This window comes from Carassius auratus, unplaced genomic scaffold (assembly GCF_003368295.1).
Source record: "Carassius auratus strain Wakin unplaced genomic scaffold, ASM336829v1 scaf_tig00214833, whole genome shotgun sequence".
NCBI lineage: Eukaryota > Metazoa > Chordata > Actinopteri > Cypriniformes > Cyprinidae > Carassius > Carassius auratus.
Window position 1 is genome coordinate 443555 of NW_020527822.1, and position 27537 is coordinate 471091.

General features: G+C 39.5%; 1 protein-coding gene across 3 annotated transcripts in view; it reads right to left on the reverse strand.

Moving 5' to 3' along the window:
• The window catches only part of LOC113093030 (NACHT, LRR and PYD domains-containing protein 3-like), an 83443-nt gene that overhangs the window by 29676 nt on the left and 26230 nt on the right, over window positions 1-27537 (reverse strand). For all 3 annotated transcript variants that reach the window (XM_026258853.1, XM_026258851.1, XM_026258852.1), the window contains one exon: window positions 11286-13086. In XM_026258853.1, the coding sequence (XP_026114638.1) occupies window positions 11286-13086 (1801 nt within the window). The remainder of the gene's footprint in view (window positions 1-11285; window positions 13087-27537) is intronic.

Consider the following 27537-nt stretch of genomic DNA (forward strand, 5'->3'; position numbering starts at 1 on the left):
CAGAAAAAAGTGAAGGTGCTAAAGCTAGTGGAGCCGGGGGGCTAACAGAAGGAAGCCCAATCTCACTATGCAGTTTGTGGGCCGAGCTGAGATCAGAATTTAACTCGTACGGAGATACCATGCGATCATTTCTTAAAACAGAAATAGAGGGCCTTGGCAAAGAAATACGCGACGAGATCTCATCCTTGCGGGAGACAACCAAAGCGGACATGAAGACTATTCGTGACGAGCTAACGGAAAAAGTTGAGAGACTGTTTTCAATGCAGGCAGAAGCAGCTAACATACAGGCGGGCATGGAGCAATCCCTCAGCGACACTTCTGACAGGCTTGTGGCTTTTGTGGCCAAGTTTCTGTCTAAAGTGCTTGTTGAAGAAAACTTTGACGGCCCCATCCTTATTGATCGTGCCCACAGAAGCCTTGCCCCAAAACCACGTAAGGGTGAACGGCCCCGACCCATAATCGCCCGGCTTCACTACTACTCGGATAAAGAAAAGATCATGTCGTTGTCCCGGTCCAAAGGCAAGCTGTCCTTCGAGGGAACACATGTTCATATCTTCCCCGATATGAGCCCAGAGGTAGGACGACAACGAGCAGCCTTTAATCAAGTGAAAGCCAAACTACGTGACGCTGGAATCCAGTACAGAATGTTTTTCCCGGCCAAGCTGGAGATTACAACCGATGGTTCCAAAATTTCTTTCACCGACCCACAGGCAGTGGAGAGGTTTATCAACAGCAAAAAATCGTCATCACTGAAGGAGCATTAAACGTAAAAACATTAATTTGGACACTTGCGTGTGGTAATTCAATGGCCTACACGAACTGAGTAACAGGCTCTCAACCAGGTACCCAAAGAATGTGAATCCTTATATCATTTATTTTTATATTCTTTCTTTTTTTTTTTTTTTTTTTACTTATTAGTTCTTTCATTTCTTTACTATGAATATGTATGTATATGCTTCGGCAAATGTTTTTAATTATTATTATTATTATTATTGTTGTTATTATTTTTTACTATTACTGTTATTTTGTCTATTTAATTATTTTTTTTATTTTAATATATATTTTTTAATATTTACTTGCTTTAAATTTAGGGAACTCTGTGTTACATTATACATAAGTACTGGCCAAAATATGGTTAAGAGGGTCTGGAAAACTAAATTGGTTTAACTTTCTTTTTTGTTTAGGAGATTAGTGGTAAGTCAAATGTTCACACACCTCTCTGAATGTATAAATAACCTTTCTTTTGGGAATACATGCTTCCTCTGTAGTTCTGACAGAGTAGCTAGTTCAGGGGAGTTCAGGGTGGGAGCAGGGTTTGTTGTATTTAGGGACTTTGGTTTGTTCTGTGTTTTTACCTGCACTACAATTGAATATAATTTTGATTTTTATTGGAGACTGTCCAAAAAAAAAAAAACTGAGTAATTATTTTGTTTTTCTTTTCTTTTTTTTCCAACTAAACGGTTATGGCTAAAAATTATATTTTAGACTCATCTAGTCACAAGAACTTGGTCAAAATCATTTCCTGGAATTATAAAGGACTCAATGGACCTATTAAACGAAGAAATGTACTGACCCATCTTAAAAAATTAGAGATGGATATCGGGTTTTTGCAAGAAACACACTTGAGAGATCAGGACCATAAACGGTTACGAACTAAATGGATTGGACAGATATTTCATTCTAATTTCCCTGTTAAAAACAGAGGCACAGCTATAATTATTAGGAAAACAATTCCCTTTTTAGTATCTGATCCTCGAGGACGATATGTTATTGTCACAGGAAAATTGTTCAATAAACCAGTTACTCTAGCTAGTGTATATGCCCCTAATGTTGATGATGAGGCTTTTATTACCTCTTTCTTTACAGCATTACCTAATATGGACTCTCATAAATTGATTATTGGAGGGGATTTTAATTTGGTGTTAGATCCAATAATTGATAGATCATCACAAAAAAACCAACCAACATATCAAAATACGCTAAAGCCATTCATACACTCATGAATACCTATAAATTATTTGATCCATTTAGAGTTTTATCTCCCAACACAAGGAAATATTCTTATTTCTCTCCGGTTCACCATTCATTTTCTAGAATAGATTTCTTCTTAATTGATTATGCAAATTTAACAAACATCAAACATTGTGATTATGAAGCTATTATGTTATCTGATCATAGTCCAGTATCATTCCACATAGAGATGGGGCATGTCCCGACAACTAAAAAATGGCGGTTTAATAATGCTCTTTTATCGGATGACAAAGTAATAGAAGAACTGCAAAAACAAATTGATATTTTTTTTGCACACAAATGATGATCCAGAGATCAAAAGATCCACCTTGTGGGAAACATTTAAAGCATACATGAGGGGCCAGATTATTTGCTTGAATAGCTTGAAAAATAAGCAGCGAAGGGAAAAGGAGTTGAAAATGACCCAAAAACTTAAAGAAATTGACAGAGTTTATGCCAACTCCCCCACACCAGACCTTTATAAAAGAAAGCAGTCATTGCAGACTGAACTCAATTTACTTTACACAGCAGAAACGACTAAATTCTTGACACAATTAAGACACACAAATTATGAGTATGGGGAAAAAACAAGTAAACTATTAGCCCAGCAAATTAAAGAAGAAGCAACGTCAAGGTTAATTACAGAGATACGAACGGATTCTGGTCAGACAACAACCAATCCCAAAGTAATAAATGACACATTCAAGAATTTCTATTCTAAATTATATTCTTCAGAATCCAATAATGATTCAAATTTAATAGAACAATTCTTTGATAACCTTCAGATACCTACTATAAGTTTAGAAAACAAAAAAATATTAGAACAACCTATTTCAAACTTAGAAATAAAACAAGCTATACAGTGTATGCAAAACTCTAAATGCCCTGGCCCTGATGGTTACAGTGTTGAATTTTACAAGGCTTTTATAGATCAAATTTCAACACTTCTTTTAAGTGTCTATAATGAAGCATTGACTATAAATTCTCTACCTCCAACATTATACGATGCACGCATCACTTTAATCCATAAATCTGGCAAGGACCCTCTAGAACCAGGTTCATATAGACCTATAAGCCTTTTGAATGTAGATAACAAAATTTTGGCAAAGATCTTAGCCATGCGTTTGGAAAAGGTCCTTCCAACTGTTGTGTCACCAGACCAAACTGGATTTGTTAAAGATAGGCAGTTATTTTTTGACATCAGGCGACTATTCAACATTATCTACACTCAAAATCCAAATAAAGAAGTTTCCGAAATATTGGTCTCACTAGATGCCGAGAAGGCCTTCGACAGGGTTGAGTGGGATTTTCTCTTCTCGGCCCTGTCGAGGTTTGGATTTGGCCCCTACTACATTTCTTTAATTCAGCTACTTTACGCTCAGCCTAAAGCATGTGTTCACACAAATAATATGGACTCTTGCTCTTTTCTTCTTCACCGTTCAACACGACAAGGCTGCCCTTTGTCTCCCTTGTTGTTCGCACTGGTCATAGAACCTCTTGCTATTTTGCTGCGCTCTACGGGGGTTTTAAAAGGGATTGTAAGAGGAGATAGGGAGCATAAAGTGTCCTTATATGCGGACGATCTGCTTCTGTATATTTCAGATCCATCTCGGACTCTACCAAAAGTTATGACCATGCTATCTGACTTCGGGAAAGTATCAGGATATAAAATTAACCTGTCAAAAAGCATATTACTTCCTATCAGCTCTAAAGCAAAAGATCAAGTACATATGCTCACCCCTTTTCCGTTCGCTGTTTCAGACTGTTTTAAATATCTCGGAATAAATATCACACAGGAAATATCTGGCCTCTTCAGCAAAAACTTTGTGAACCTATATAAACAAACGGAGCAACAGATCGAGAGGTGGTCTAATCTCCCGATCTCTCTCGCTGGCCGAATTAATATTATCAGAATGAATGTTTTGCCGAAATATTTATTTTTATTTCAGTGTGTTCCAATTTTGATTAATAAGAAATTTTTTACCAAAATAGATTCTTTAATTGCGTCCTTTATTTGGAATAAAAAGACACCAATAATTAAAAAATCCTTTTTACAAAGACCCAAACCCATAGGAGGAATGGGATTGCCCAACTTCCGGCTCTATTATTGGTCTTGCAATATTCAATGTATGTCATTTTGGAATGGATCTCTCAAACCTGATTGGGAACAGATGGAAAATCAAGCTTTTTCTCCTAATACACTGAGATCACTGATACATTATACCTCTGATCTTTCTAAATTTAAGGCTCAAAATTCTGTTGTGTCTCACTCACTAAAAATTTGGTCTCAGATTAGAAGACATTTTCAGTGGAATCAATGTTCAGTCCTTACACCAATAACTGGTAATCAAGCACATAAGCTGTTTTCAGGTCAAGCATTTCAACAATGGGACCTTAAAGGAGTGCACACAATTATAGACCTCTTTATTGACAAAATATTTCTAACATTTGAACAATTAATACACAAATTTAATATTGATAACAAGGACTTTTTTAAATACTTGCAAATTCGCAACTTTACTAAAGTAACATTTTCCTCCTTTCCCAATCAGCCTGAAATATGTCCTATGAATAATGTATTATTGAACAACCCACTCAAAAAAGGATCTATTTCTAGAATATATAATTACCTTTCACAGATAGATTGTACAACTACACTTGACCATATAAAGGATGCTTGGAGTGAAGACTTAGGAATAAACATCACAGACGACCAATGGATCGAAGCTCAAGAGCGGGTCCACTCCTCTTCAGTTTGTATCAGACACGGTCTGCTGCAGTTTAAAATCCTGCACCGATTGCACCTTTCTAAACAAAAACTGTCCAGGATGTTTCCGGGAGTGGACGCCTCTTGTGAACGTTGTGGCTATGCTCCTGCTTCATTATCACACACATTTTGGAACTGTTCCCACATTACCCTCTATTGGTCTAAAATAATTGAGACTTTGTCAACAATTTTTAATGTTAGACTCCCAGCAGATCCAGCAATGTCACTATTTGGTGTTGTACCTACAGGTATACATTTGAGCAGCTCACAAATTAATGTATTGTGCTTTGTGATGTTGCTAGCTAGACGTCTAATTTTACTAAACTGGAAAAATAAAATTCCTCCTACTCATCAAAACCTTCTTAGAGACGTAATGCAATATTTACAATTAGAAAAAATTAAATATTCTTTACAAACATTTTACTCAATTTGGCAACCTTTTATTAATTATTATAATGAGTAAATTTGGACGGCCCTCCTATTGCTTGATTTGATATATATTTTACTTAATACTTAATGTATGTGCAGGTTTTTTGCTTTGGTTGTTTTTTTTGTTTTTTGTTGTTTACAGTCATACATATACAAATTGTATATATGTAAGTGATTTGTATAAAACTGTTGGAAAATGGTAATAAAAATAACTGAGAGATAATGTGAGTAAGCAAAGGTATGACTGAAGAAGAGATCGCTTGAAGGAGGTGAGTGGGGATCGGATCAAGTGGACAAGTAGTAGGATGATTGGAAGGAGAAGTTTGGAAACGTCCATCTCTGAGAGTGGGGAGGAGGAGAGAGAGTGCATCGGTCATTGTGAAGTTGTCCTCAGAATTGGTCACTGATGGTTCTTGTCAGAGGGACAGGCCTTCATGCGATGTACGTAGCGTGCTCTTCGAGTGTTAGTAGTTATAGTAGAGATCTGAAAGCACATAGTGACTAAAACTTTCCTAGCAATGACGATCACACAATAGTCTAATGAGAAAACAAGACAAAACACATACAAGCTTCTGTCTTTCTGTAGCTCAACTGTTTCTTCTCCATTTAATGTGGTATAGACATTTCTTTGTATATTGAAATTGTGGAGTTTATTTCAATGTCATTTTATTGTGGTTTTAATATTGTGTTTTATGTTTTGATACTGTTTTATTATGTGTTCAATTATTGTACATCAGTTTGGTTAATGGTCGGTTGTGTAAAAGTGTTCAATAAATAGATTAAAAGAAAAAAAGAAAGCATGCCAATTCCACGCTCCCTCAAAATCTGTGGCACAGTGCTGTGTGATAAAACTGCACATTTTAAAGTGGCCTTTAACAGCATGTAAACGTAGTCACAGATTTAGTTTGCAGTTTCATAAGCAGAAGTCCGTTGTAACACTCTCAATGGAGTTCGTAGGCCACTCTCCGTGCAGTTCAAAATCACCAACAATTATTCTCTTGAGAGAGGATACTAACTGCGTCAATGCGTAAGAAGAGTGATCTGAGGACTGAGAGCAAGACCAGCATCGACAACTATGAACAACGATCTGACAACCTGCAGTAACAACCACAAGACAGACAAAGACAGGACAGAACCAGCATCAGGTGCAGCCATGCTGATTAGCTCATCAGCCCAATGATTGCCGGAGCAATGCTGAATGAGCAATCAGACAGATAATGAGAAAACAGACATGCAGAATGAACACACAGATCTATGAACCGTGACAATTATAGTTTGGAAGAAGTCTAACTAGTAAAATACTTACACATTTTGAAAACTAGTACAGGTATATAAATAAATAAAAAGAGACTTAATCATTTTTATGATCTTTGCTGAATAGCTTCATGAGGGAATCCAAATCTCAAATACTGAGGTAATCCACATCACATCTTTTTGGGGTGAATTATGTCTTATTCCTAAAATAAAACTAAATTAATAAAATATTAAAGCTTGAAAAACTTCTTTGTTGTCTTTATTTTATAAATGCACAACGTTTTGTTGTTATGTCTGTCTATTAAAAAGAAGACCCTTTACAGATTCCATTGAAGTATTGCTCTTATCTGTACGATCAAAACTGATAGTATAATTTAAGTTCTTTTCGAGGTTATCAGGAGAAAATGCCTCATAACGCATTTACGCGATAATCGACTCCAAAGGGTTAATTGTGATGATTTTGGCTCACATTTAATAAAAACCACCATATCACAAATCTTAACAAATTAGAATATGATGACATGCCAATTTAAGCTGGCTGTTCACAGAGTGCTGTATCCAAGCATGTTAACAGAAAATTGCGTGGAACAAAAAAGTGTGGAAGAAAAACATAACACAACCAACCGAGAGATCCAGTCTTATGAGGATTGTCAAGCAAAATTGTTTCAAGAATTTGAGTGAACTTCACAAGGAATGTACTAAAGCTTGGTTCAAGGACAAAAGAGCCACTACACACAGAATTGTCAAGGAAATTGGCTACAGTTGTCATATTCTTCTTGTCATAATAACAGAGATGTCTTACCTGGGCTAAGGAGAAAAAGGAATGGACTGTTGCCATTGATCCAAAGTCCTTTTTTTCAGATGAGAGAAAGTTTTGTATTTAATTTGGAAACCAAGGTCCTATAGTCTGGAGGAAGGGTGGAGAAACTCATAGCCCAAGTTGCTTGAAGTCCAGTGTTAAGTTTCCACAGTCTGTGATGATTTGGGGCGCAATGTCATCTGCTTCTGTTGGTCCATTGTGTTTTTTGAAAACCAATGCTTCCTTCTGCTGACCAGCTTTTTGAAGATGATGATTTCATTTTCAATCAGGATTTGGCACTTTCCCACACTGCCAAAAGCACCAACAGTTGGTTAAAAGACCATGGTGTTGGTGTGCTTGACTGGCCAGCAAACTCACCAGACTTGAACCCCAGCGATAATCTATGGGCTATTGTCAAGAGGAAGATGAGAAACAAGAGACCAAAAAATGCAGATGAGCTGAGGACCACGGTCAAAGAAACCTGGGCTTCCATACCACCTCAGCAGTGCCACAAACTGATCACCTCCATGGCATGCTGGATTGAGGAAGTAAATAATGCAAAAGGAGCCCCTACCAAGTATTGAGTACCTGTACAGTGAATGAACATACTTTCCAGAAGGCCAACAATTCACTAATTTTATGAAGTATTCTAATTTGTCTAATTTGTTTGTGAATTTGTGGGTTTTTATTAAATGTGAGCCAAGATCATCACAATTAAAAGTATCAAAGATTTAAACTACTTCAGTCTGTGTACACTGAATGTATTAAATACATGATTTTCAGATTTTGAGCTGAATAAATTAACTTTTCCTTGACATTCTTATTTATTGAGAAGCACCTATACAGTATTGTTCAAAATAATAGCAGTACAATGTGACTAACCAGAATAATCAAGGTTTTTCGTATATTTTTTTATTGCTACGTGGCAAACAAGTTACCAGTAGGTTCAGTAGATTCTCAGAAAACAAATGAGACCCAGCATTCATGATATGCACGCTCTTAAGGCTGTGCAATTGGGCAATTAGTTGAATTAGTTGAAAGGGGTGTGTTCAAAAAAATAGCAGTGTGGCATTCAATCACTGAGGTCATCAATTTTGTGAAGAAACAGGTGTGAATCAGGTGGCCCCTATTTAAGGATGAAGCCAACACTTGTTGAACATGCATTTGAAAGCTGAGGAAAATGGGTCGTTCAAGACATTGTTCAGAAGAACAGCGTACTTTGATTAAAAAGTTGATTAGAGAGGGGAAAACCTATAAAGAGGTGCAAAAAATGATAGGCTGTTCAGCTAAAATGATCTCCAATGCCTTAAAATGGAGAGCAAAACCAGAGAGACGTGGAAGAAAACGGAAGACAACCATCAAAATGGATAGAAGAATAACCAGAATGGCAAAGGCTCAGCCAATGATCACCTCCAGGATGATCAAAGACAGTCTGGAGTTACCTGTAAGTACTGTGACAGTTAGAAGACGTCTGTGTGAAGCTAATCTATTTTCAGGAATCCCCCGCAAAGTCCCTCTGTTAAAAAAAAGGCATGTGCAGAAGAGGTTACAATTTGCCAAAGAACACATCAACTGGCCTAAAGAGAAATGGAGGAACATTTTGTGACCTGATGAGAGTAAAATTGTTCTTTTTGGGTCCAAGGGCCACAGGCAGTTTGTGAGACGACCCCCAAACTCTGAATTCAAGCCACAGTACACAGTGAAGACAGTGAAGCATGGAGGTGCAAGCATCATGATATGGGCATGTTTCTCATACTATGGTGTTGGGCCTATTTATCGCATACCAGGGATCATGGATCAGTTTGCATATGTTAAAATACTTGAAGAGGTCATGTTGCCCTATGCTGAAGAGGACATGCCCTTGAAATGGTTGTTTCAACAAGACAATGACCCAAAACACACTAGTAAACGGGCAAAGTCTTGGTTCCAAACCAACAAAATTAATGTTATGGAGTGGCCAGCCCAATCTCCAGACCTTAATCCAATTGAGAACTTGTGGGGTGATATCAAAAATGCTGTTTCTGAAGCAAAACCAAGAAATGTGAATGAATTGTGGAATGTTGTTAAAGAATCATGGAGTGGAATAACAGCTGAGAGGTGCCACAAGTTGGTTGACTCCATGCCACACAGATGTCAAGCAGTTTTAAAAAACTGTGGTCATACAACTAAATATTAGTTTAGTGATTCACAGGATTGCTAAATCCCAGAAAAAAAAAATGTTTGTACAAAATAGTTTTGAGTTTGTACAGTCAAAGGTAGACACTGCTATTTTTTTGAACACACCCCTTTCAACTAATTGCCCAATTGCACAGCCTTAAGAGCGTGCATATCATGAATGCTGGGTCTTGTTTGTTTTCTGACAATCTACTGAACCTACTGGTAACTTGTTTGCCACGTAGCAATAAAAAATATACTAAAAACCTTGATTATTCTGGTTAGTCACATTGTACTGCTATTATTTTGAACAATACTGTACATCGTTAGATCAACATGGCTGCTTATATCCATATCCACTCTCATCCAAACTGATTCACTGAAAAACACTATTATGTTGGCTTTTGTGTGACGGCAATTTAACCTTTTACACAAACTCGCATGTTTATCATGTGGTTGAATCCATTCATTTATTAGATATTTACTTAGTGACGCTTTTATTTCCATATTGAATGATGCTTCCATAACAGGTTTGTATCCAGTATAGCATTGTTCCTATAGCCGTGATTTAAAGTGTGGTTTCTCTGGCATTTTCAAAGGCATGTAACATACTATGGCTTGGCTTGATACACAGTCTAATAAACTAACAAAATCAAATTGTTAATATTTTTTACTGTATCAATATTTATGTCCTTTACATTTCCTATGTAGCCAACGCATATTATAAAAAGGGTTATTTTAGGAAGAGATTGCCCTTATTATAAAGCAAAATGTGTTTGGTTATATCGAGAATGTGCTATGATTGGATGAATCCACAAATGCGTGCAACAATCTACAAACTTGCAAGACACAATTCTCAAATAAATGGCAGACAAAGTTGTGTTTGTGACATAAAAATGTATTTGTGAATGTGTTTTTTATTTGCAAATCTCATTTTATTTATTTGTGAATTTAATTGTGAAACTGATATTTATGTATGGATCTCATTCTATTTATTTGTTAGTAAGTTAATTTTTTTGTCAATCTCTTTACATTTATTTGTGGGTTTATTTGGAATAATACAACAATAGCTGCAACCATAGCTCCGCCTGTATAGATCTGCTATGCATTATTTTCATATGCTATTTATGCTGCAAGCAGTATGTCTTAAATACTCAGAGCACCATATCAGCATATGTATTGGCAGAAGCAAGTTCCTGTACTTACACATTAGTCTTTATGAACACTTTATGAAAATAATATAAAAAGAAATGTCATAATTGACATTGTCTCCCCATAAAACAACAGTGTATGTACAGTACAGACCAAAAGTTTGGACACACCTTCTCATTCAATGAGTTTTCTTTATTTTCATGACTATGAAAATTGTAGAGTCACACTGAAGGCATCAAGGGCTATTTGACCAAGAAGGAGAGTGATGGGGTGCTGCGCCAGATGACCTGGCCTCAACAGTCACCGGACCTGAACCCAATCCAGATGGTTTAGGGGTGAGCTGGACCGCAGACAGAAAGCAAAAGGGCCAACAAGTGCTAAGCATCTATTGGGAACTCCTTCAAGACTGTTGGAAGACCATTTCAGGTGACTACCTCTTGAAGCTCATCAAGAGAATGACAAGAGTGTGCAAAGCAGTAATCAAAGCAAAGGGTGGCTACTTTGAAGAACCTAGAATATGACATATTTTCAGTTGTTTCACACTTTTTTGTTATGTATATAATTCCATATATAATTGCACATGTGTTAATTAATAGTTTTTATGCCTTCAGTGTGAATCTACAATTTTCATAGTCATGAAAATAAAGAAAACTCTTTGAATGAGAAGGTGTGTCCAAACTTTTGTTAATTAATATAAATGAATATAAAGAAGACACTTACAGTGCTCTTCTGGTGTTTTTGATTACTGGCAGCAGTCTCATCAGTGCTTCATCAGATCTTCTGTATTTCTTCAGTTCAAACTTCTCTTGAGTCTCTTCTGACATGAGGAGCACAAACACCAGACCCGACCACTGAGCAGAAGAGAGATTCTGCTCCGAAAGTTTTCCAGAGCCCAGATTCTTCTCGATTTCCTCCACAAAGTCATCTTTCAGTTCATTCAGACAGTAAAATAGATTGATGGTCCTCTCTGTTGATTGCTCCATCTCTATTTTCTTTTTGATATAGTCAGCAGTGTCTTTGGTGTCCTCTGTTTTGAGCTCCAATCCTGGCAGTAGTTCCTTCAGGTCTCTCTGATTGGACTCCACTGAAAGACCCAGGAGGAATCGGAGGAAGAGGTCCAGGTGTCCATTCTTACTTTGTAAAGCCTCATTGACTGCAGCTTTATGAAGATCAAACAGTGGCTTTGTGGACAGGATACATGACAGTTTTTTCCAGGATTCGAGAAATGGGTTTGCTTTCTTGTTTTTGTTAATGAAAAACACATAGAGAGCAGCAAGTAATTCCTGGATGCTGAGATGTATGAAGCTGTAAACGTTTCTCTCTGACATAGATTTTTCCTCCTGAAACATCCGGGTGCATAACCCAGAGTACACAGAACCCTCATTGACATTTAGTCCACACTCCTCAAGATCTTCTTTGTAGAAAATCAGATTACCTTTCTGTAGTTGTTTAAAGGCCAGTTTCCCAAGCTTCAGAATAATATCATCAAAAGGCATGACTTCAGCCTTAGTTTTAGGATCCTTGCAATATTTTATTTTCATCTGCTGTTTCTGAGAAAGTAAAAAGTTTATGTACATCCCTGTGAGGGTTGTAGGTGTTTTGTCATTGCTCTCTTGAACCAGTAGAGGCTGAAGAATAGTGAGAGAGATCCAGCAGAAGATCGGGATGTGACACATGATGTACAGACTTCTGAATTTTCTGATGTGACGGATGATGTTTTCAGCAACCTCAGGACTGCTGTTTCTGATGAAGTACTCCTCTTTCTGCTCATCATTGAATCCTCGTACCTCTGTCACCTGGTCAATGTATTCTCGGGGTATCAGACTGGCTGCTGCTGGTCTGGATGTGATCCAGATGAGAGCAGAGGGAACCAGATGTCTCTTGATTAGGGCTGTAACTATCTTACTCACTGTTGTTTTCTTATTAACATCTGTAAAGCTGTCACCCTCTTCAAAGCTCAGAGGGAAGCGACATTCATCCAGCCCATCAAAAATGAACATGACCTTATTGCCATCTTCAGGAAGAGATGTCAGCCCTTTAAAGCCACTAAAGCAGTATGTGTTAAGCAATCCCATGAGACTGTACTCCTCTTTAATCAAATTCAGTTCACGGAATGGGAGTGGAAAAATGAAGACTGTATCTTGATTTTCTTTTCCTTTAGCCCAGTCAAGGATGAATTTATTGACAGAGACAGTTTTCCCCACTCCTGCAATCCCCACTGTCAACACTTTTCTGTTTTGTCGACCCATATGGTCTTTGAACATGTCTTTAAACTGGATCGGCGTGTCCTTGGCAGTCAGTCTGTTGTGATTTGATTCGATCTGTCTCACCTCGTGTTCATTCGTTCTTCCTCCAGTCTGATTCTCCACCACATATAAATCAGAGTAAATATCGTCCAGGTATTTATTATGACCCGTCTGTGAATTACCAACCAATATCCGCTCACATTGCTGTTTTAACTTGTCCTTCAAGATCTTTGTGTAATCATTATGAATAGCTTTATTGTCCTCTGCAGCAGAGCCTTTGAGAAAATGGAAAAAAGTCAGCCAAGAGTAAGTAATTTTTTAATAAAATAATGATTCTGAAATCTTTAAATAGATTCTGATATGGTCTGTGATTCCCATCACAAACCTTGAAAACTGTGCAAGTCTATATTTGAATTAATGCTCCTGAAGTGCCAATGAGTAAGTCTTAGGTCTAGTTCACACTACAGGACTTTAAGCATGTTGCAAGGTAACAAGCTCGCTGACAGGTCGGGCTGTGATCGGGGGAAAATCAGTGGGTGATCTCGCTTGTGTTTTTGTGACAAAACATGGTTTGGGGACAGGACAGAGTCATTGGGTGACAGAGTTGTCAGCTTGTGTAGTGCGTTGATCATTAACGTAGTGTTGCGTAGTGTGAACACCATAATGACTTCAAGACAGACAATCAAGTGATGTAGTCTGAACCGCATAGGGATCTTTAGAGGTTTAAAGTCATGTACTGTGAACTTGGCTTTAAGAGGGTGTTCAGTGGGTGTTTGAACAGGTTTGGCACTAAACTCCACAGGTCAGTGATCCTCCAGAACAGGTTTAGATAACCCGGTTCTAGACCAGATATAGGCAAGTTCAGTCCGAGAGAGCCTCCGTCCTGCAGAGTTTAGCTCCAACCCTAATCAAACACACCTGAACAAGCTAATCAATGTCTTCAGGATTATAAAGGCTATGGGCAGCTGAGTTTCTTTTTCAGAATTTTTTTTCCCCCAGCAGCTATATAAGAATAATCTTACCTATTCCTGCTCAAGACTTTACTCTGAATTTTCCCCTATAATTATGCATGCTGCTTCTAAACATCAAAGTTCTGGTGAAACTGTTCGTTCATCATTACAAGAAACACTATCCAGTTTAGCACTGATAATGTCTATGCTCACAAAATCAACAATAAAGCTGCAGTGAAAGACTGCACACCAAAATGCTAATGATTTGGTAGAGCTTTTGCTTGTTTGTTTTGCTTGTTATAGAATTATTCATTTAATGTGACATGACATGACGTGACATTCAGCTATTCAGCCAAGTATGGTGACCCATGCTCAGAATTCGTGCTCTGCATTTAACCCATCCGAAGTGCACACACACAGAGCAGTGAACACACACACACACTGTGAACACACACCCGGAGCAGTGGGCAGCCATTTATTTATGCTTTTATGCTGCGGCGCCCAGGGAGCAGTTGGGGGTTCGATGCCATGCTCAAGGGTACCTAAGTCATGGTATTGAAGGTGGAGAGAGCCCTGTACATGCACCCCCCCCCCTACAATTCCTGCTGGCCCGAGACTCGAACTCACAAACCTTCAAATTTGGAGTCCGACTCTCTAACCTAAGGTTTTAATCAAGCTTTTTAGTCCTTCATAAACTGGGGGTCATAGTTCTATCAAATTAATTTGAGAAGGAGAAAAAGAGAGAGAGAGAATTTTTTTCTTCACAACAACTTTATTAAGTCATACAAATAAATTCACAATATAATTGAAAAAACTCATCACATTACACATTTCCAAGGTGTTTCCACATTTCAATTTTTTCACACCTTAAACTTATTCCAATATCAAATTAAAAAAACATTTCATCCACTACTGTACAAATAACTTAATTATACCCCCAACTATGCAAAAAACTTTCATAGTCATTGTGGCAGGGGGGGGGGCGTGGTTTAGCTGCAGCGGTAGAGAGAATCAGGAGACGAACGGTGAGTGAGTGGTTTGGACGGAAATGATCAACACCTGTCTCTTGTTTCAGTAATTGGCGTGGAGAGAGTATATAACGCCAGGAGAAACAGGAGCAGTTGAGAGAGAGAAGGACGTGTGCTTGAACCGGAAGGAGTAACCCGGAAGTGTTTCCCAATAGTGTGTATTGATTTCAGAGTAAAAGTCACCATTGGTATTAGAAAATATAATTTTTTGTTAATAAACTCATCTGCAGTCCTGCCGACCCCTTTGTCCTCTTCTAGTCCACCCATGAACATAGTACACTGGTGCTGAAACCCGGGAAAGGAAGAAGGATTGCCATTGCCATGCAGAGCCCATCCTCCACGCCATCAGGGGACGTCATTTTATCCCTCACAGCCCTACATTAAGAGCAACATCAGGCACTGCTGGACTTGAGAACAGATCAAGAGCGGCGTTTAACATTTAACATTTATTCATTTAGCAGACGCTTTTACAAATGCGAAGCGACTTACAAATGAGAACAATAGAAGCAGTCAGGTCACCAAGAGAACAACAACAGTATACAAGTGCCATGACAAGTCTCAGTTAGTCTAATATAGAACACATAGCCAGGTTTTTTTTTGTTTTTGTTTTTTTTTTAATGAAAAGACAAGAAAAGGAAAAGTGCTAGTATTAGTTGGTCAAGTGCAGGTGAAAAAGATGAGTCTTCAGATGTTTCTTGAAAATGTGTATATACTCAGCTGTAAGAATTGAGATTGGGAGGTCATTCTACCAGCTGGGCACAGTCCAGGAAAAGGTCTATGAGAGTGATTTTGAACTTCTTTGGGATGGCACCACAAGGTGTCGTTCACTTGCAGAGCACAAACTTCTGGAGGGCACATAAGATTGAACTAGTGAGTTTAGATAAGTTGGTGCCGTGCCAGTGGTTGTCTTGTAGGCAAGCATCAGTACTTTGAATTTGATGCGAGCGGCTACCGGTAGCCAGTGTAACCTGATGAGGAGAGGAGTAACGTGAGCTTTTTTTGGCTCATTGAAGACAACCCTAACTGCTGCATTCTGGATCATTTGCAGAGGCTTGACAGTACATGCAGGAAGGCCCGCCAGGAGAGCATTACAATAGTCCAGTCTGGAGAGAACAAGAGCTTCGACAAGAAATTGCTCTGATAGGATGGGTCTAATCTGCCTAGTGTTGTATAAGGCAAACCTGCAGGACCGGGTCGTTGTATCAATGTGGTCGGTGAAGCTTAACTGATGATCCATCACAACTCCTAGGTTTCTGGCTGTCCTCGAAGGAGTAATGGTTGACGAACCCAGCTGTATAGAGAAGTTGTGATGAAGCAATGGGTTAGCTGGAATCACCAGGACTTCTGTCTTCGTAAGCTTAAGCTGAAGGTGATGGTCATTCATCCAGCTAGAAATGTCACTCAGATAGGCTGAAATGCGAGCAGCTACGTTGGATCATCTGGCTGGAATGAGAAGTAGAGTTGGGTATTATCAGCGTAGCAGTGATAAGAAAAGCCATGCTTCTGAATGACAGATCCTAAAGATGTCATGTAGATGGAGAAGAGAAGTGGTCCCGGTACTGAGCCTTGAGGAACCCCAGTAGCAAGGTGGTGTGACTTTGAAACATCACCCCTCCAAGACACACTGAAGGATCTGTCAGAGAGGTAGGACTTAACCCACAGGAGTGCAGTTCCAGAGATGCCCATCTTTCTGAGGGTGGACAGGAGTATCTGGTGATTAACAGTGTCAAAAGCAGCAGACAGGTCCAGTAAGATGAGTGCCGAGGATTTTGAAGCTGCTCTTGCTAGTCGCAGGGCTTCAGTAACCGAGAGCAGAGCAGTCTCAGTTGAGTGGCCACTTTTGAAGCCAGATTGGTTGCTGTCCAGGAGGTCTTTCTGTACAAGAAACATAGAAAGCTGGTTGTACACAGCTCGCTCAGGTGTCTTTGCAATGAATGGAAGGAGGGATACCGGTCTGTAGTTTTCAAGAAGTGCTGGATTTAGAGATGGTTTCTTGAGCAGTGGGCTTACCCGAGCCTGCTTGAATGCTGAGGGAAATGTTCCAGAGTGAAGAGAGGAGTTGATAATGTGAGTAACCGAAGGTATAACTGAAAAAGAGATCGCTTGAAGGAGGTGAGTGGGTATTGGATCAAGTGGACAAGTAGTAGGATGATTGGATAGAAGTTTGGAGACGTCCATCTCTGAGAGTGGGGAGAAGGAGGAGAAAGAGGGTGCGTCGGTCATTGTGAAGTTGTCCTCATTCTGCGGTGTGGAGAATTGGTCACTGATGGATCTTGTCTTATTTGTGAAGAAAACTGCAAAGTCGTCCGCTGTAAGAGTTGATGGAGGAGGTGGAGGCGGCGGATTAAGAAGAGAAGAAAAAAGTCTTGAAGAGACTTTCAGCAGCTGTTAATTTTGTTGTGGTAGTAGGATGTTTTAGCAGTGAAGACATTTGCAGAGAAGGAAGAGAGGAGAGACTGATACACACTGAGGTCAGTAGAGTTTTTTGATTTCTGCCATTTCCTCTGTGCAGCCCTGAGTTTAGAGCGAGGTTCACGGAGAACCTCGGACAGCCAGGGGGCAGATGGGGCAGTGCGTGACAACAGTGGGCAAAAGTTGTCCAAGCAAGATGTTAAAGTGAAGCAAAGAGTGTCTGTAGCGCTGGTCTTGTCCAGAGCAGAAAACTGAGAGAGTGCAGGAAGTGAGGATGAAACCACAGCAGATAGGCGAGATGGAGAGAGTGAGCGTAGGTTCCGTCGAAAGGTGACCTGTGTTGGAGTGTGAGGCACTTCAGGAGTAAGTGCTAGGTTAGCAGTAATGAGGAAGTGGCCAGAGGTGTGCAGTGGAGCAACTGAAGAGGTGTCAACAGAGCAACAGCGTGTGTAGATGAGGTCCAGTTGGTTGCCTGATTTGTGAGTCGCTGTAGTAGACACTAGCTTGAGATCAAATGACGTGAGCAGAGTTTTGAAGACTGGCGGTTTATCTAGGTCGATGTTGAAGTCACCAAGCAGTACCAGAGGAGTACCATCTTCAAGAAAGTTTGATAGCAGCTCATCCAACTCCTACAAGAAGTTTCCCAGTTGACCTGGGGGACGATAAATGACCACAAAGTGTATTTTAACAGGGTAAGTTACAGTAATGGCATGTGATTCAAATGAACCAGTACCTGTAGGTGATGGGTGAAGATCAAATTTCCATTCTTTGGATATAAGGAGACCCGTACCTCCACCCCTCCCAGTGGTACGAGGAGTGTGGGAACAAGTGAAATTAGTGGAGAGGGCTGCAGGGGTGGCAGTATCTTCAGGTTTGATCCAAGTCTCTGTCAGTGCCATGAGGTTGAGACAAGAATGAGTAGCAATAGAAGAAATGAAGTCTGCTTTTGTTAACTGCAGACTGGCAGATCCAGAGACCAACTGGAATAGAGTGCGTGGTAGTAGAGGTCATAGGGACATGGCGTAGGTTTGTCAGACAGGCCTTCCTGCGACGTACATAGCGTGCTCTCCGAGTGTTAGTAGTGATAGTAGAGATCTGAAAGCACATAGTGACTACAAGTGTAAGAGATATTTGAGAACAAGCTATACAAAAAGTAAAGAAAGAGAAAAGCCATACTCAAGTGCCCTGTCGGTGTTCTTGCTCGGTGGAGTCGCGCAGGTAGAGTCGTTTGTCTTTACACTCGTCTGTCTTCAAACGAGGGCTGCCGCGGTGAAATCTGCCGCTTTTGTATTTGCCTGATTACCTGTGATTGAAGTCAGCTGGCCACGCCTCACTATTTAGCAGATTGAAATTGGGCAGTCCCGTGATAGGCAAACGCCTGGAAGGTTTACCAGGGTAAGACACACAATATTTAAACCAAATCTTTTCTAGCAATGACGATCTCACAGTAGTAAAAACGACACTAAACACTCACAAGCTGCTGTCCTTCTCTGTCGCTCGACTGTTTCTTATGACAAGTGCTTGCAAAACAGCTAATTAAGTACTTTCACTGGCTTTGGCCATGCCTCACTATTTAGCAGATCGAAACTGGGCAGTCCTGCGATAGGCAAACGCAAAACCAAGCACCCCTTTCAGCACGTATTTACCAGGGTAAGACACACACAATTTAAACCAAAAACTTTTCTAGCAATGACGATCACACAGCAGTCTAATGAGAAAACGACACTAAACTTGTCACTTGTCAGAAGAAACAGATCTAGAGAGAGTCTCAACTCTCCAGGCCTACAAATACACAAACTCTTACACATATACAGATATGCATTCACCCTCCCAACCCCCATCCCCCGCCGCTTTGTTCCGCCAGTCTGGCAGGCAGGTCTGTGACTAGCGCTTTTCAGCTGCTTTCTTCCTCAAATGCCCTGTCTTCCTGTCCTGTCTACCCCACCGTCATATTGTATGTATGTATGTATGGACAGGTTGATGGCTAATTTCGCTGGTGCTTGTGACTAGTGACAATAAAGGGCTACTACTACTACTACTACTAAACACTCACAAGCTGCTGTCCTTCTCTGTCGCTCGACTGTTTCTTCTGACAAGTGTTTCTTCACTTGCCCCTCTTTATAAGATGGGACCACAAGATGACCCTGAAGCATTCCTGGAGATGTTTGAAAAATCAGCTGAAGAGTGCAGCTGGCCCCGCGACCAATGGTGATCCCCCTGCTCTCGGGCAAATCCCAGGTGGCGTCACATCAACTTCTGGTAGGGAACCTCCTGTTTTTCGATGACCTGAAAGAGGGCCAACATTCAGCGGGTCGGTCGGAACCCAGAGAAACATATTCAGCGGTTCCTGTTTCCTGGACCTGGGGGAATCCGGTTGGCCCTTCGTGATGGCCCAGCAGCTCTGGGACTCCTTTCGCAAATGGCTACTGGTTGAGGGAAGTGACATGGAACACACCATCGGCCTAGTGGTACTGGAGTTCGTCGCACGACTTCCGAAGACGACCACCAAGTGGGTCCAGTCCCACCGTCCCACGTCGCTGGACTCGGCCATTCATCTCGCGCAGGACCACATGGTGGCATGCACAGGGGTCGGCAAACCCCTTCAATCAGTCTCTCTCACTCCCTCTCTCCCCTTTCCTTCTCTCTCAACCTGTCCCTCTCCCTATGTCCCATCCACCCGGCCTTCCTCGTGTCCCAGCTGATGGGGGTACATATTCTGCCTTGATGGATTCAGGATGCAACCAAACCTCAACCCATCAAAGCCTGATTCAATCGGGGGCATAGGATACAAGCCACGTGGTTAAGGTGCGGTGTGTATACGGGGATATGGTGGAGTACCCTGTGGTCCCAATCATTATTCAATTCCAGGGTCAAAGCATAGTGTGGAGGTGGTGGTTAATCCCTATCTCTGGCATCCGATAATTCTGGGAAGGAATTGGCCCTCGTTTACTGTTTTATTGGGGTCATTATGAGCGGATGCCTCTTGGGGAAATAAGGCACGGAATGGGCCACGCATGTGCAGGTGGGAGAGACTGAGCCGCGACCGCTGGGTTTTGCTTCAGGGGAACAGAGCGAAATTGGGAGAGATCTTGTCTCAAGACAAGAAATTAAAACATGCTTTTCAACAGGTCCATTCCATCAATGGCCAGCCTCTCCATCCTGCCCACCCGCTCACCTATCTGTATTTTGCCATTTAAAAAATCGGTTATATTGAGTGACCCAAGACACTCGGACAAAACTAAATACAACCCAGTTGTTCATTCCTAAGAGCCACAGGGAAATGCTTCTTCATGCGGCTCATACTAATCTTATGGCAGGCCATTTGGGACAGGCAGCAACACTGGAGAGAGAATCAGAAGGCGAATGGTGAGTGAGTGATTTGGACGGAAATGATCAACACCTATCTCTTGTTTCAGTAATTGACGTGCAGAGAGTATATAACACCAGTAGAAACAGGAGCATTTATGAACATATATTAAATATATTTAAGTATATTAAACAAATCTTCCAATATTGAACACTCTAAAAAAACAGTGAAAAATTGTTTGCCCTTTTTTACAGAATGGGCACTTGTCAGACAAATTAGAATTAATAATACTCACAAACAACAACTACGCCATGCAGTATCTTCCACTGAAGATCAACTGTACACTTTTCCAAAGGTGTTTTATAAAGAATTCTCCATACAGGTTTTACATCATCTTCCAACCCCAACTTTTCTCTCCATACTGTACCTTTTCGTTCCCTAGGAAAAGTTTTATTCAAAACCTTAACACAGCATTTATACAACAATTTACTTCGAGCATCTTGAAAGTTCAGATCCTCCAGACCTTCCAAGTCCAAAAAATAACCATTTAAGTCCTTTACATCCGGAGTGATTAAAATGTTTGAAATTAATAGAAATTAATAGAAACAACCTTACGATTATAATATTCCTTCAACTGTGTTTTTTCTTCTACTGTAAACCTTTGCATTAGCAAATCTATAATCTTTCCAACCTGACATACAGACTGAACTCTCAAAAAAGATACAACTGCCTGAACATTGCTTAGCTCAGGACCATCAATGTCCATTAAATGGTGTTGCCTTAGAGCCTTTGATGAGCCATATCCAACCTCGCTCCATGAACAAGGGGTTCCTTAAAAATCTAAATTATGCCATTAATAACTCACCCTCATGTCGTTCCAAACCCAGGAGACCTCCGTTTATCTTTGGAACACAGTTTAAGATATTTTAGATTTAGTCCAAGAGCTCTCAGTCCCTCCGTTGAAACTGTGTGCATGGTATACTGTCCATGTCCAGAAAGGTAAGAAAAACATCATCAATGTAGTCCATGTGACATTAGAGGGTCAGTTAGAATACTTTGAAGCATCGAAAATACATTTTGGTCCAAAAATAGCAAAAACTATTACTTTATTCAGCATTGTCTTCTCTTCCATGTCTGTTATGAGAGTTCAAAACAAAGCAGTTTGCGATATCCGGTTCGCAAACAAATCATTCGATGTAACCAGACCTTTTTGAACAAGCTCACCAAATTGAACTGAATCATTTTAAATGGTTTGTGTCTCCAATACGCATTAATCCACAAATGACTTAAGCTGTTAACTTTATTTAATGTGGCTGACTCTCCCTCTGAGTTCAAACAAACCAATATCTCGGAGTAATTAATTTACTCAAACAGTACACTGACTGAACTGCTGTAAAGAGAGAAATGAAGATGAACACTGAGCCGAGCCAGATAACGAACAAAAGACTCACTCGTTCTCAGTGGCTTAGGTTATTGTGTTAACTTAACCTACCACATGTCAAACTAATAACATTGTCAGCATTAAATCTATAAATGCTGCTTTCAGTTAACAGTACATTTTCGTCAGTTATTTTATCTAGACAGATCGATTAATTTCTTAGATTTCAAAATCATTTAAAATCATATACTGACAATGTAGTAGCACTGTTCTGTATCTGTATCTGTTTAAATCATGTTTTAATTCGAAAATAGAACTAGCCTTTAACATCCTGTTCGACTATTGCAGTCATTATAACCTTCTGATCAAGCCAGAATCACTCCGTTCTGCTCATACTCTGGTCGGCAGCTATATAACGGGCTGTTGGCATGAATTGTTCTTGTGATGGTGGCTCTTGGAGAGAGTGAAAACCATGACGCTCAGACTATTAAAAAAGGTCCTTGCTCCAGTAAGAATCACTCCGCTCTGCTCATACTCTGCTTGGCAGCATGTCTCTGTGGCAGATGCATGGGGGAGGGTTGAGTCCCGAGTTGAGCGTCGCTGGATGTTAAAAAGAAAACCCGGTTTTCATTCCAACAAGCCGATATAATCTACACATTCGAAGTTAATCGATAAAATCGATTTATCGCCCAGCCCTACTTGCTTTCATATAATATAGCTGCATTAAAATGGAGGTGTATAAAATGTTAGAATGCAAATTGTGCACAGCGCGTGTGATGCTGAGTGCGATGTGCAGCATTTATTATTATTTGTTTTATCTTCATTACAAATCTTGTAAAAAAATTATGTTGTAATGCTTATGCAAAATGTGAATTCACATTGAAGTGTTTGTGCGAAAATTATTAATGCGCATTAATGACAGGGAGGCGCCCTCCCGATCACTTGAACTATATTGCTCCATACGGTAGTCAGCATTTGAAGTGGATCAAAACCTTTCTTCAAAGTTCTCCTATAACCAATATGACGAGTCCTATCTAAACCTGTTCAGCAAGTTTGAAACTCATAAGAAACTGTCAAAATGAACTGTCAATTTATCTCGACCCCCACAAGCTATACAGGGAGTGCAGAATTATTAGGCAAGTTGTATTTTTGAGGAATAATTTTATTATTGAACAACAACCATGTTCTCAATGATTCCAAAAACTCATTAATATCAAAGCTGAATATTTTTGGAAGTAGTTTTTAGTTTGTTTTTAGTTGTAGCTATTTTAGGAGGATATCTGTGTGTGCAGGTGACTATTACTGTGCATAATTATTAGGCAACTTAAAAAACAAATATATACCCATTTCAATTATTTATTTTCAGCAGTGAAACCAATATAACATCTCAACATTCACAAATATACATTTCTGACATTCAAAAACAAAACAAAAACAAATCAGTGACCAATATAGCCACCTTTCTTTGCAAGGACACTCAAAAGCCTGCCATCCATGGATTCTGTCAGTGTTTTGATCTGTTCACCATCAACATTGCGTGTAGCAGCAACCACAGCCTCCCAGACACTGTTCAGAGAGGTGTACTATTTTCCCTCTTTGTAAATCTCACATTTCACGATGGACCACAGGTTCTCGGGGGTTCAGATCAGGTGAACAAGGAGGCCAAGTCATTAGTTTTTCTTCTTTTAGACCCTTTCTTGCCAGCCACGCTGTGGAGTACTTGGACGCGTGTGATGGAGCATTGTCCTGCATGAAAATCATGTTTTTCTTGAAGGATGCAGACTTCTTCCTGTACCACTGCTTGAAGGTGTCTTCCAGAAACTGGCAGTAGGACTGGGAGTTGAGCTTGACTCCATCCTCAACCCGAAAAGGCCCCACAAGCTCATCTTTGATGATAGCAGCCCAAACCAGTACTCCACCTCCACCTTGCTGGCGTCTGAGTCGGACTGGAGCTCTCTGCCCTTTACCGATCCAGCCACGGGCCCATTAAGACTCACTCTCATTTCATCAGTCCATAAAACCTTAGAAAAATCAGTCTTGAGATATTTCTTTGCCCAGTCTTGACGTTTCAGCATGTGTGTCTTGTTCAGTGGTGGTCGTTTTTCAGCCTTTCTTACCTTGGCCATGTCTCTGAGTATTGCACACCTTGTGCTTTTGGGCACTCCAGTGATGTTGCAGCTCTGAAATATGGCAAAACTGGTGGCAAGTGGCATCTTGGCAGCTGTACACTTGACTTTTCTCAGTTCACGGGCAGTTATTTTGCGCCTTGGTTTTTCCGCACGCTTCTTGCGACCCTGTTGGCTATTTTGAATGAAACGTTTGATTGTTCGATGATCACGCTTCAGAAGCTTGGCAATTTTAAGAGTGCTGCATCCCTCTGCAAGATATCTCACTATTTTTGACTTTTCGGAGCCTGTCAAGTCCTTCTTTTGACCCATTTTGCCAAAGGAAAGGAAGTTGCCTAATAATTATGCACACCTGATATAGGGTGTTGATGTCATTAAACCACACCCCTTCTCATTACTGAGATGCACATCACCTAATATGCTTAATTTGTAGTAGGCTTTCGAGCCTATACAGCTTGGAGTAAGACAACATGCATAAAAAGGATGATGTGGTCAAAATACTCATTTGCCTAATAATTCTGCACACAGTGTACAGATCTACCCCCAAAAACCCAACTCTCTCCAGCTGAACTGAATTCGGTCTGTTTGCTAAACCTGTTCAGCAATTTTTAAACCCTCATAAGACACTGTCAATATGAAAGACCAAGACATTCACACCTTTATCTCGATCCCCACAAGCTATACAGAACTACCCCCGAAAACCCAAATCTCTCCAGCTGAACTGAATTCGGTCTGTTTGCTGGCAGCGAGGAATGGAGTGTTTGTCATGTTACTGGCTGAAACATGTCTGCACTCACCAACTCTTTGCATTCATTATTTTCTCGCAGCTCATATTATTACTTTCACAAGACCATATTAATAACAAGTTATCAACTGGTATTTAATCATTATTTTATGAAAACCATTGTTATTTGTGAACAAATACGTTTGTGGAAGGCTTTAAGACCAAGTGGAATCCTCCGCAGCTGCTCCCCTCACAGCGTTTGACTTTACTAAATCAGATTGAGGTGAATACAATTTATTGATCATGAGCCCAACATTTAGCAAGTCAGGAAAAAAAACATTCAGTCTGCCTGAAGGAATACATACTTCATTGTAAGTTAATGCTGTTAAATTCACCAATTGTAGTAGTGCAGAAAAAATCAGGAGGCATTCGCATGTGTGTAGATCTGCGAGAAGCAAACAAGGCTGTGATTACGGACAGTTATCCTCTGCCACATATTGATGAATTGTTGTCTAAGCTATGTTGAGCAATTGTTTTCTCTACAATTGACTTGGAGAGTGCTTATTTCAACTTCTTTTACATAAAGAAAGTCGTGATTTCACTGCATTCAAAACACATGAAGGCCTATTTTGGTTTTCCATGTACCATTTGGCCTAGCTTCGGCACCTTTTGTATTCCAGAAAATTGTATCTGTACTGCAAGGATTGACAAATGTGGCCCACTATCTCGATGATATTGTTTGAAGTTGTTCAACTCCTACAGGGTGCAGGACTTCAAATTAATACTCCGAAATGCCAATTCAGTAAGACAAGTCTATGCTTTTTGGGTCATACAGTGTCAGTACAAGGTGTTCATCCAAACGAGGATCATCTTAATGCGATGCTTCATGGACCAGTTACTACAGATGCTCACCAGCTTCGTTCCTTTCATGGATTAATCTCATGGTACAGCAAGTTTATTCCAAATTCTGCCACTGTGGTAGAGCCATTATATGGTTGTATTAGGAAAAGAGTTCACTTCAGTTGGTCAGAAAAAGCTCAGAAAAGTTTCAACACTGTGACAGAGTTGCTGCTTAAAAGCTCTGCTTTGGCATTATTTGATCCTAATTTGCCAGTTGTGGTTTCAACTGATGCAACTATGGACTAGGAGCTGTACTGGATCAGATTGTGCTGGAATGAGAATTGCACGTTGGGCATCATGACTCTTACATTTTAACTATGAAGTATGGTTCTCAAAATCGTACTGCTGACTGTCTGTCTCGATTGCCTCTGCAAGCTTCTGAAGAGGAACCTGAATTTTTCTCTTTTTTGTCTTGAGATGTCTGCTTTTTTACAAGATATTTATGATAGTGGTTTACATGTGGTTTCTTTGATACCTGATGTAGATTTAGCATGGGAGTATTTCAAATTAACTTTTTTAAGTATATGTGATAAACATGCTCCTTTTAAAAAATTCAGAGTAAGAGGGAGAGTTAACCCCTGGTTTACGGAGTTAATTTCCTCACGGTTCAAAGAATGTGATGCTGCATGGGTTAAAGCAAAGAAAACAAATAATCTTCAGGACTGAGTACATTACAGGACGTTAAGAAATAATAGTACAAAATTGGTAAAAAAAAAAAAGCTAAATGTGAATATTATTTAAATGCAATAAGTGGAAATTTGAATGATCCCTCCAAATTTTGGAAGTTGTGCAAATCAGTTTCTGGTCTAAAACCCTCTATGAGTTTACCTGATTATTTAAAAGTAAAGGAAAAAATTATAAAAGGGAAAGAAATTATTGTTGAGGTTTTTAATAATTTTTTCATTACTGCGGGTTCAGCCCCTGACCCTAGTCATTTAACCAACAATATAATAAAAAGGAATGTTGAAGCTGAAATATATCGCTCTACTCAGCTTTTTACATTTAACCCTGTTTTAGTATCACAAGTTCATAAAGCCCTACTAAATTTAGATTGTAAAAACTCAACAGGGCCTGATAATATTGAACCTTATTTTTTAAAAATTGCAGCAGATTTTATAGCAGAACCTATTACTTCTATTTTTAATTTAAGTTTAACGTCAAATGTAATTCCCTTTGCATGGAAATCAGCCATGGTTCTTCCTTTGTAAAAAGGGGGTGATCCTCATGAACTGGATAACTATCATCCTATTTCAAGGTTATCAGTTATGGCAAAAGTTTTTGAGCCTTTTGTAAATGATCAGGTTAAACAGTTTTTAACAGAAAATAATATTTTAAATGAGTTTCAATTGGTGTTTAGGTCAGCCCATAGTACTGTAACAGCGGTAACTCTTGTCACAAATGATATTATTACTTCTTTGGATAATAAAAATTACTGTGCTGCTTTATTTTTAGATCTCTCTAAAGCTTTTGATTCTGTAGATCACAAATTTCTTTTAAAAAGACTCAGTTTCTTAGGTTTTAGTAAAATGAGTATAAATTGGTTTAAAAATTATTTATCCGAAAGATCGCAGTGTGTCTCAGTTGAAAATTACATTTAAAAAAAACTAGAAATCAAGAAAGGTGTTCTTCAGGGATCCATTTTAGCAACAAATTTTATTTTCAATTTATATCAATGGTTTGGGTCAAGATATAACTTAAGCTAAACTGCATTTATATGTCGATGATACAATTATTTAAACGGCTGCACAGTCCATGAAAAAAGCTGTAGAACTATTACAAGATTCTTTCCAGGTATTGCAATCTTCATTGTTAAATTTAAAATTGGTTTTAAATATTAAGAAAACTAAATATATGCTGTTTACTCGCTCTCGTAACAAACTCTTTTGGAAAAAAGACTTTGG